General features: G+C 43.9%; 1 protein-coding gene and 1 long non-coding RNA gene across 7 annotated transcripts in view; one reads left to right on the forward strand and one right to left on the reverse strand.

Moving 5' to 3' along the window:
• MXD4 (MAX dimerization protein 4) overlaps positions 1 to 3,427 on the forward strand; it is a 38,237-nt gene extending 34,810 nt beyond the window's left edge. For all 5 annotated transcript variants that reach the window (XM_040699062.2, XM_040699063.2, XM_015285898.4 and 2 more), the window contains exon 6: positions 624 to 3,427. In XM_040699062.2, coding sequence (XP_040554996.2) covers positions 624 to 772 — 149 coding nt within the window. In that variant the 3' untranslated portion in view covers positions 773 to 3,427. The remainder of the gene's footprint in view (positions 1 to 623) is intronic.
• Positions 3,416 to 11,474, reverse strand: LOC121110566. Of its 2 annotated transcripts, XR_005859971.2 has the most exons (3): positions 8,644 to 11,474; positions 4,699 to 7,884; positions 3,416 to 4,479 (listed from the first exon to the last, which is right to left on the reverse strand). It is a non-coding gene; the product is annotated as an uncharacterized LOC121110566 (long non-coding RNA). The 2 variants fall into 2 exon arrangements; XR_005859970.2 differs by having other exon boundaries at positions 4,699 to 11,474.
• Positions 11,475 to 11,495: the final 21 nt, after the last annotated feature.

Raw genomic sequence — 11,495 nt, forward strand, 5'->3', positions numbered from 1 at the left:
ATTTGTGTGAATAGATGAATTTCACATCACTTCTTGTGAAATTCTACAGTATTTTCTGTGCAGTGATCGCCAAGTGTTCCCTACATTTGGTTTTCATTTAAGAGTGAGCTCTCAGAGCTCCCCGTCACCATTTCTTGCCTTCTGATCAGCAGTGTGCCTGTGAGTGAGAACTCACACGCAGCCCTTTTCAGGGCCCACGGGAGATGGAGCTGCTGATCACAGTGCAGCTCTCGGAGGACAGATGGCTGCACCGCAGTCACTGCCAGCTGACACCTGCACAGGTTGAGCTGCCGCGTGTGGTGCTGCAGCCCTGAGCCCAGAGGGTTTGGGTTCTCCTGGTTTGGTTTTTAAGATCAGCATCTATGGACAGGTTGGAACGGTTCTGAAGGGACTGCATTTGGTGCAGATGTCACGCTGTGTATTTATGTAGGTGAGGACAGAAGGGATTTTAATTCTCAGGTGGACGAGATGCTGCTTACCTCAGGAGTTGCAGGCTTTTGTAATTACAGAAAAGGAATGATTCGGGTTCCACCTGAACGTTGGTTTACACAGGCAGTGCTGGCCCCTGCTTCCCTGTTAGAGGCGCTGCGTTTCTGAAAGTGTGCTTCTTATGTTTTCTTTAGAAGTAGACATTGAAGGAATGGAGTTTACACCCGGTGAAATGGACAGTATTGGAAGTGCCAGTGATGCTGAAGACCACTACAGTTTGCAAAGCGGCTCAAGCGATGGAGGTTACTCACATTCCCGCAGACTGAATGCCAGGCTCTCATAGTGCCTGAGTTACCAGTTCAACTCAGGACCATCTGACTGAAGCACTTATATATGAATATTCCAGAGGTGTCAACTGCCACTCTTCCGGGAAACCCCAACCACAGTACTCTGACATGGAGGTTTCTTACCCACGGTTCCCTGCACTGTAACCACAATATTAGATATTGTAAATCATGGGTTTGCTGCAGAGAACTGTGGTTAGGTACAGTTGTGACTTAAAGCTAGCTTGATGTAGCTCTACTGCAAATTAAAGAAAAGAAATTGTCATTCCATTCAAGAAGTATTAAATTCAAACTGTTGGAAGCATGGCATAAGGAAGTTTGACAGTTATTTTGATTTTGCAGAAACCATTTTCAAACATGGAGGAATAAACAGAAACGACCATGCGTAGGTGATTCAGAGATCCAAAAACCCGAAACTACTTCTTGTGGTATTTTTACATGGAAAAAACCAATTGAACCCTGTGTAGCAGGCTCTGTTGTATCAATTCTTTCTGCAGTTGTTGTTTGGGTAAAGCAGGCGGATAAACCTTCAAATTGCAGATGATCTTTAGAAAAGGTCATATTTACAAGTCACTACTGTACTTCTCAATGGGGGAAAAGCCAGCTCTAGCAATGACTTCATGTGGGATGATCTCAACTTTCTTCTGCTTTTTTGTATTCAGTATCCAACCAGCAGCAAACCATTCCATCCATGTTAACAGGAGGAGTAGAATGCAGCACTGCAGTTTGGACCTGTTACTGTGGAATGGATGACATGGAAGCATTTCAGTGTTTTTGGTGGTTTCTTTTTTCATTTCTTTGCCTGACAAATACAGAACTCCAGCGATGCAGATGGTGACAGCTCATCTTTCCTTGCCAGGAAACGACATTTCTGTTTGCTTGTATTTTTTTTCTTTTTACACATGTCAATACGTTTTTATGGAAGGCATGGCTTAAAATTACAGTATTCAGCTAGAAGATAATTAATCCTTTTTTCTTTTGCACACTATAATTGCATTTTCTATTCTTAAAAAAGTGCAAAAAATTTAAATGTATGCTGTAAAACAGCAAAGTTTATTTAGTACTCATCAAGCTGTTCAGAACATATTTACCCAAATTATAGCAATACTATGAAGATGTATTTTAATACAACTTCTGCTTAGTGAAGTCATTAGAGCTTGGCTTGCCGGGTAAGAAAAAACGGACCAGTCTTTGCATTACCTGTTTAAAGAAGGTCTTTTAAAAAAAAAAGAAAAAAAAAAAAAGAAACAAAAAGAAAAAAAAACGAAAAAAAAGAAGAAAAGAAAAAAAAAAGAGAAAAAAGCTATAAACACTTTTAGGGAAGTGATTTTAGCAAGTGTAGTCTATATTTCCTGTAAGAGATTTTGTATTATATTTTCCTAAATGTTCTCATTTACTTGTATAGGGAGGGGAATGGTACAGACCCAGACCAGAGTCTCAGGGACTCTTCACCTTTGTCATATTGTGCCTTGGTGACCATTTATGTATGCCTCTCCTTTTCATTGTTTAAAGGACAACTAAGCTTTGTTTCCAGACCCTCCGTTTGAATGGTCAGTTGTCCACCTTCCTACCGATGAAGTAGAGAGGTGTATTTATATCTTCACCCTCTCACAACTGATTCAGTGTGGCTTTAAGTAAAATCCTAAATTTAGGTTTCGGTGCGAGGGTTAATGGTATGAGCCCTCCCTTTGATTCTTCAGCACCCAAATCTATATTTTGTTAGCTTATAAAGTCAGGGTCTCCGTGAGACCAGTGCTCAGTGGCTAGGGAAACACAAATGTACTGTGTAAGGCTATGGGATGTCCAAGTGTGGTGCCATTTTTAGCATTCAGATACAAGACCTCATGACACGCTGACCATAATGATCAAAAACAAAGATTCAGTTGTTCTTTCAACATCTGACATACGTGTCCTCCCTTTGGCTCTTACAACACCGAGTAGAAATACGAATACATTTTGTGGCAGCTTACAGATCCTTGTTTGCACTCTCGCTTACTGCTTGGAACTTGCCAACAAGGAAAATGTATATGTTTAATTTACATAACCTAACGGATGGCCACCCCTACTTTGGCTCTGGGGAGGGGCATAAGGTTATCAACTCTGGCAGCTGAATAAGAAAACAATTAACCTTTTCTGTGATGCAGGTTTTGGTATTATGTTGTATACACCTTGCATTTTACTAAAATCCTCGTTGTTGGGGAAAGCACACAGCAATATACTCATTGTGTGTAGCTGACAAGCAGCAGAAATTACTAGCTCCTTTGGTGCATATGTAACTAATTTCCAAATCATGGAAAAACAAAACAAAACTAAGAGTTTACTTTAACACACGACTGTTAACAGGAAAAAAAGCAGGCTAGTATATTGTTGCTGTTCATTTATTCTATAATGAACACACTCATGAATTGTAAAGTGTTTCCTTTCGTGACAAGCAGCTCTTGCACAGAACCTCCTAATGAAAAGAGATTTGAAACTTACAGAAGGAAAGACAAGATTTTAAATTCAACATTATTGTACCTTAGGTCAACCTGAAATTTTCCTTTTAAAGATGAATGTGCTAACTTAATGAGTTCTTCCACGCTGGGTATCCATGGCTTTGTAGATCTTATATTTTCAATAAAAATTACTCGAATAATCTTGAGTGGAAACAAAAAGGGTTTATTTGTTTTTACTTTTCCAGTTGTTACAGTGGGAGCTGTTATCCCAGTAGAGAGACCCTCTTGATGCTCTCCTCCCCACTCTAAAGCGGTGCTTCCTCCAGTTGTAGCCCCTTCTCTGCAGGCGGTGCAGGACAGTGGCTGGAAGCCCCACAGCTGCTCCATGTGCCAGGCTTGCTGGCTGCTGTGCCCAGCACCGCTGCTGCCGTTCAGGCTGGCAGGCTCCTTCCAGAGCGCGTCTCCCTGCGCTGTGTCCGTGGCGGTGGCACCCTGGGACGTGGCACGTGGGGATGGGCGCAGCGTCCTGGTTTTGCTCATTTTCAAGCTGAATCTTTGTGTGCGTGCTTCGTGTCTGTGCATGCTGCATGCGTGCATCGGTGTGCGCGCGCAACTGCCTGTAACCATGGCATTAATGGAAACAAATGCTGCTTGCTCCGAGATTAAACACTGCAACCGCGCTGGCAGTTCTGCCGTTCTGTGTCATGACCGTGCTTTGGGCAGGCGAGGTCCCACTTCTATGTTCATCCTTCTTCCTCCGCGTTACCACATGGGGAAGGAACGAGCAGAGAACACCTGACGACTGCTGGGCCGTTCCTCTGCGGGCAGGGCTCTGCAGAGATGAAGGCATTGCAAAGGGCTTTCTGCGGAGTTGAGAGGCCTGGCCTCGGGGCTGGCCCTTCCCTGGCTCCTGGGGCAGCGGGGGAGAGGCACAAATCCAAATGGTTAACTTTTCTGCAAACTCTCAGCTGCAATTAGGATGAATACGCCTTCACTCCCATCCCGGCTCTGCCTAACTTGTATCCCACGGAGCCTGGCTTATTTATCTTCCTAAAAGAGTGGGGCTTGACTGGTAGAAGCTGCAGCATGTTGTGACCTGGAGACTGGATCCTGTGGGCTTCTTTGTGCGAAACTCAATCTGGGCTCAGAGTGAGTTTCATTAGAACATCGCAGACATCAAAAGTCCCCCAAAATCCACGAGGAGGACAGAGTTTTTCATCTGGTGTTTGTAGATGGGTTCCTATCATGAATGCTGCTTTCTTAGTTAGCATCTGGGATGGGGAAAAAAATAAAAAAAGCTGATAAAACTTCCATTGAATTTAAAGAATTATCGCTTTTCTGACCTTCCACAATATTATTCTTATTGACACAGTACCATAGAAGCATTAAGATTGGAAAAGACCACTAAGATCACCTATTCCAACCGGCAGCCCATCCCCACCATGCCCTCTATTCCTACTGATGTACCAGTAAATAAAAGCAATACACACCGGTGTTCGGAGCACCCCTCTGTACGTCAGGCGTGGTCAGTTTCGGTGAATTGAGTGCCAAAAGCACAGAAGTGGAACAGGAGGATGCAGAGCCGTGTGTCAGCCCAGGCTGCAGCAGTGCTCTGCGCAGCGCCCTGGAGTGTCATTCTGCTCTTCTTGGAGGCCTTCACTGTGATCTGCACTGTAGTGCCACCTTCCTCGCTCAACGGAGACTACCTGTGAGTGGTTTTGTCCCTGCAGATGAGCACTGTGGAAACGAATGTCACAGCTCTTAACCTAGGAATAGTGATTTTACACACTTCATTGCACATCCCAGCACTGGGGGAAGGAGAACTGAGTCCCTTTAGGTGTTCTTAAAGATCTGTACTCCCCACAAATACGAGTGGGGTGAACACGTCGGAAACCAAAGGAAGTTTCACCGAAAGCAAAATAAGCCAAATTGCTGAAGTGACCAACTAAGTGTAGGACTGTTAATTGGCAGCTGCCAAAGAAACACCCAAGCATTACGTTACTACCTAGAATTACAATGGAGGGGAAATACTGAACAGAGCATGTGAGAATTTGGTCATCTTGGCCCTTCTTTCTATCTCAACTATTCTAAATCCCAGCAAAAGACTGCAGTGGAGGAAAATCTACTCCGAATCATAGAATCACAGAATCCTTTGAGTTGGAAGGGACTTTGAAAGGCCATCTAGTCCCACTCCCCTGCAACGCTGTGTTGTATCGTTGTTTTGTCAGAATATGAATACAGATTTTTATACCTTTTTGTTGTGAGTTTCATTTATTTTCTTTTGAAATGGTCTCTATTTGTGTGCAGCGTTTCTTCTCTTTGCAAATCTTTTCATATAGCTTTAATGACTACTTAATGAGGAGCTCATGGAGTTTTAGCAATTCAAATTAATCCTATGGCATTCAGGTTGGAGTGCGATTTAAATTAAATTTCTTTTACATATGTTGGCCCAATGTAACCCCAACAGTCATTAACGTTATTTGTCTGTAATCATGGGTGCTGTATAAATTTCCACTATTAAATTTCTGAAGACAAACCAGCCTGTAAAACAAAGTGCAAATTGAAATGCATTAGTGTCTGTTCCAAATAATTGTACTTGAAATCACTCTGGCTCTGTGCGAGGTACAAGAAAAGTGTGCGAGGTGGCCTGCAGGTTCTGCGTGTGTGCTGTGCTGAATGGGAAACTCACAGCCAGATGAAGGTGGGCAGTTCAGTTTGCTACTGGGGGAGCTGAGAGGGGGACAGAACTGAAATGCTTTTGCAAACGCTGTTGTATTTTCAAGCACAGCGTGAGACATTCTTTCGTTCCAATTTGTCAACAGTGTTGCACTGAAAATATAGATTTCTTAAAATATGAAAATGGGAGTTTTAGTCTGAAATCATGGTGTGTAGGTTGCCAGGAAGCCAAGCTAACTGAAAATACTCATGCCAGAGGAAACCATCTTTTTAGCAAAGCTTTCTTTGAAAGTCCCCCTATAATATAATGAGTGCAAAAGGGCGCCCAGTGTGCTGCTGAAATCTCCAACAGGAAGAGAGGGGCAGCAAACTTTTTGGTGGTGTGTGTTGGTGTGTGCAAGGCAGAACTGCATGGGGAGCAGCATTCCGAGTGATGCTGTGGCACTGCTTTGATGAGCCGTGCACACTTTAAGACCTGTGCAGTTTCTTTCATGACCTTTGTAATGCCTTGTGAGTTGCTTATAAAAAAAGTAAGTTTCCCCATTTTGCTAATGATGGAAATTTAATATTAAGAGTCCAGAAGTGTGACTATCAGTAAAAAAAATGTTTTTTTTCCTGCAGCTAATTTAAATGGAAAAGAGCCTTAAGTTATAAATAAAATCGTGATGGCCATCTCCTTCCTCTAAAAGAGGTTGTTTAAAGTGGTTTCAGTGGCAAAGTTTTCAGTTATTACAGTTATTAGACATCCAGAAATTGTGAATGACCCAGTGCTTCCATGGACCTCAGCATGGCAAGAATGGTACGATCATGATGGGCAGACAGGCAAGGAATGGAGGGCATTTCCAGTGCCAGAAAGGACTGGGTTTGTGATAGCAGAGACCGCCGCTGGTATGGGGTCCGTTTCCTTTTGCTCACTAAGATGTGAGCTCCCCAGGCTGAGGGAGCAGCTCTCCATAAGCCCCCAAAAGCTCCTGCTCCTTTGTGTCGCTGCTGTGCAGAGCAGCCACTGCCCTGGTGTGCAGGAGCTGGAACGCGATGGCAGAGGCGGAGCAGCGCGAGGCGGTGGCAGGAGCAGGCGGGTGCTTTCCCATCCCGCTGGAGTTTTAATCCAAAACAGGGCCAGAAGAGTAAACAACCAGGTTTTTTAGAAAAGAATAACTTTGTGCATTGTATGTCTAAATACATCAGCAGTGACAGTCCAATTGTATAGGTGCTTTTTTTTTTTTTTACTTATGGCATCGTATCCAATAAAGCTGAAGAAAGCTCATCACTGTGACCTGCTTTTCTGGGAACACGAGGTTTTGGGATGAAATCTGTTCCTCCGGAGAGACAATATAGGTGCCTGTGAGAGCGAGCGAGCTGGTGCCAAATTTCTGTGTTCTGGCTTTATTATCATAACAGTTCACACGGCACTTCAAAAGCTGTGCTTAATTCAGAGCATAAGTTTGCTTAAAGCAATGATCTTCTTTTAACAGAGTGCTTCCAAAGAGTGGCTGGCACTCCTGCAATCTGCATTGGGCCCCTCTAAAATTCTGCTGCTACCGGCTAAAAACCTGCATGATGCAAAATGAAAAAGCTTCCACGCTGTTACAGCGCCTAAAAACTTATTTCCATGTCTTTGCTGTTATTTAACAAAACCAAACCAAACCCCAAACCTAAAACTATAATAAGCAAAATACTTTTATATGAGTTCTTCACTACAGATGTATCTCAGTGGGAGGGTTTATATTCACCAGCTGTGATGCCTATATGATGCGTTTTACAGCCTGGGCCAGTGGGTAATTGATAGCTTCTCAGTGAGCACCAGACACAACTACATCATGTTTTGCAGTGAAACAAATGCAACATGGCACGGGTGGGATAGTGCAGAGCTTGCAGACATCCTTCCAGAAAAGTCTCTGTCTTAATCTGTTGGAATCCACCATAAAATGGCTTGTAAATACAACACACTATCTAAGCAGCCTCTCTGGTGCTCGGACACAGATGCAAAACAACTGCTCCTGGAATGGAAAAAAAGGGTAAGGTAAGCCTTTAATTATGTTTTGACTGAACACAACCAAGAAAAAAATGAATCAGAGAAAAACATTCTTGACCCATAAGGAGCTGCAGAAGGAAACACTGAAGCATATGGGGCTGTGGCTGGATAGGAAAAAGGACTGTAAGAAATGTCAAAGATATGAGTGTTACATGTTTGTAGGGGAAGGCTGTTGTTTAATCTCTGCCCCTAAAAGCCAGTCCATGGTCTAACAAATGAAAATTTGTTTCACATTAGAAGCTTGTTCTTTCAAAATGAGAAGTTTAAGTGCACAGTGTTCTGACCTAAAATATTTCAATTCTAGCCTGAATTCCTATGCCAGCGGGGATTATGAGATCATGCTGTCTGTCAATTCCTCTTTTATCCATCTGTTCCCCTCCTCTTTCCTTGATAACTTTTGAACCTTCAGGCTAATTCTGACCAAATCTGACAAAGCGGAGATAGGATGGAGGCTGCAATGATAATCAGTGGGGAAAACTTCCATGAAAATTTCATGTCTGGGTAGGAAGAGAACCAAATTGTTTCCTGTGCTCGAAGGCTGGCATGACTGAGCTAACTGTTCCACAAGGTGGCTGCTGCCCAGCACCTGTGCAGCTCCAAACCAGCTCAGAATTGGAGTACGTTCCTCCTCGCCCAGCTAAGCAGATGCGGATGGATGTTTTGGGCAAGGCCAGGAGGGAGTGCTCGAGTCTGGAAGGAGGAAGTAATGAGAGAAGCTGCTCACACAGGGATCTGAAGGTGCAGCTGCAGAAGTCCAGGAACTGTATGAAATCCTCCTCTCTCAGATGTATCTTCTTACTTCTAGGATGTGGCTTTCAATTAGAGAGCTTGATTGCTCTCGGGTCAGAGGAATTTTAGTAAGGTTTCTAGATGAAAAAAAACTATAAAATTGCTTTTGCTCACATATTTTTATATGAGAAACAGTGGTATGTATATTATTGAACAGATTAAACATTGTAGTAATGTGAAGCACGAGCCTCTAAATACAGCCATAGGAGCATTTTAGTGCAAGTAACTGAACTGAAACAGCATTGTTTCTTGGAAGTATACTAGTGAATGCTTTTGCTCCTTCCCCATCAGAAAGACACAACACACTCTATGTGTAAGACAATATGAAAACTTCAGCTAGCCTAAATTGCAGCTGCATATCAAGCTGTAATCTGATGGTAAGGAATTCACCACTACAGCTCTTTTTACCCATCACTGCCAGGTCAGGGCTTAATGTACAGATGTGTCTTGCACAGGCCACACTAAGCTACAGATCACCATACTGCACTTTGCAGGTGATTCAGGTGCTGATTTTGATCTCAAAAACCTCGTGCAAATCAGGCTTAGCTGTGCTGAGAGGTTGCTCATTTCCCTGCCTTGATTCATTTCAACAGCTGCATTAAGTGAGATTAGACGAGCTGCACATTTAGGACATGTAGTGGGAGGGCTCAACCACCCGCATACAGACTGGGTCAGTGCCTCACCAGGGTGAAATGTAGAGATAGAATTTCTGGATGCACTATGAGACTTATTTCTAGAATAACTGGCCCTGGAAGCCACAAGGAAAAACACAGCTCTGAATTTAGCCTTCAGAAGTGCAGAGGATCTGATTTGAGAGCTATTAGTGGGAGAGGTGTTCTCTGGTGGCAACCACAACATAATTAAGCTGCATGGTGTACCAACAAAAAGCAAGACAATTAAAGCAAACAAATGCTGAATTTTAAGAAAACAAAATATGTAAAAATAGGGAAGAAATTGCCAAAAAAAAAAAAAAAAAAAAAAAAAAAACCCTCCAACCACCTAAAAAGCAGTACAAAAGCAAGTAGCCTACAGGTACCAAGAAGGCTTAAAAATCTTGCACTAGAAACCCAGGTAAAATGCCTGACACAAACAGAAAATGCTGTTTCAAACCCTCCTGCATGACTCAGTGAGTGAGTTAAGGAGGCTACGGTGAGGCAAATAGGAAAGACCAGAAAAACGTGGCATGTGAAACATAAACAGGAAATGAAGGCAGCTAAATTTAAGGAGTGTCTAACAAAAGGTGCTCCAATTGTTAGTAAAAACTTTACTTGATTCTCAACTCAGAAAAAGCCCTCATAAGAGTTCCTGCAGTCATTGCTAAGAGCTGTTTGTTGCCTCAACAGGCAGTGTAAGCCAAAAAGCCAAGAAAACAGCAAGCATCACAAGGAAGTGCATTGGAACCACAGCAGAAGGTAGGGTTTTGCTGCTACAGAAACCTTTGGTGCACCCATGCCCTGAAGCCTGTGTACACCTTGTCTCTCCATCTCAAGAAATGAGAGAGGAAAACAACATGTTCAGGAGGGAAATCAACGTTTTACACAGGGTGGTAGTGACAGGACAAGGGGGAATGGCTTTAAACCCAAAGAGGAGAGATTTAGATTACGTGTCAGGAGGAATCTTTTTGCCCAAAGGGCGGTGATGCCCTGGCACAGCTGCCCAGAGAGCTGTGGGTGCCCCATCCCTAGAGGTGCTCAAGGCCATGTTGGATGGGCCCTGGGCAGCGTGAGCTGGTGGGGGGCACCCAGCCATCAGCAGGGGTTGGGGCTGGGTGGGCTGTGAGGTCCCTTCCAACCCAAGCCATGCTATGATCCTATGAAGAACTGCACAGCAACAATGTGGAAGGTGAAGAAAAAAGACAACTGAATTAATCACGTACTTGCTTTCAAAGGTCAAATTTTGCAATTCTTCACATTGCAGAGGGCAAAGCTGATGGGATATTTACTTGTGATTTCCCAATTTTCAGGAAGATGATAGGCAAGGTAAATGCAGACGTTCACCAAATCCTGCAATACTAGAGCCAATGGTCATTTGATAAAATGAAGAAGGCAACAGGTTAAAAAAACACCTAAGAAAGTGTATTTTTAAAGCAGCAGCTAGTGAAGTTCTGGCATTTGTTGCCCAGCAAAGCTTTGGATGGCATCAGTAGGCTCAAAAAGGGATTAGACAAATTGGTGGTCATCAAGACCATGAAAAAATGAAAGCATCAGGCATGGGCAAAGCACCAACACAGTGCTACGGGTTCTACAGGTGGCCAGGCCTATGCTGAACAATCCTCTGCTGCTACAGAGCACCTGACAGCAGCACTGCTGACCCAGCCGGGCATTTCCAGTGTTCTCCTGTCCAGCATTTACTGCATATTCACATCACCAGCTGTGTCAGTATCATTTTCCCTATTTAAGACACTGCAAAAGTATAGATATTTAGCTGCATTTTTTTTTTTCTGAGCAGCTTCACAGACCAATTCCACTGCAAGCACGAAGCCTCTACAGGCAAACGCCAGGCCATCCTCCACACTGCTCAGCTTCAGGCAGTGCACTGAACACCGGAGTCTGGTGCCGATGGTTTGCTCAGCACTGAGCCGTGTCATAAGGCAGACACCGCTGCCCTCCTTCTATGCTGGAGGACAGGAGGAAAGCCACAGGCTGCGGCGGACGGCTACACATGAACAGCCGCAACCAGGAACAAGCCCGGCAACCGAACTGACAAAACCCACCACTGAGGAGACCTAACGGCCGCTGCGCGCGGGCAGCCCGCCCACATGACGTCACTGCGGCTTCCGGCCAACCC

Source organism: Gallus gallus, chromosome 4 (assembly GCF_016699485.2).
Source record: "Gallus gallus isolate bGalGal1 chromosome 4, bGalGal1.mat.broiler.GRCg7b, whole genome shotgun sequence".
NCBI lineage: Eukaryota > Metazoa > Chordata > Aves > Galliformes > Phasianidae > Gallus > Gallus gallus.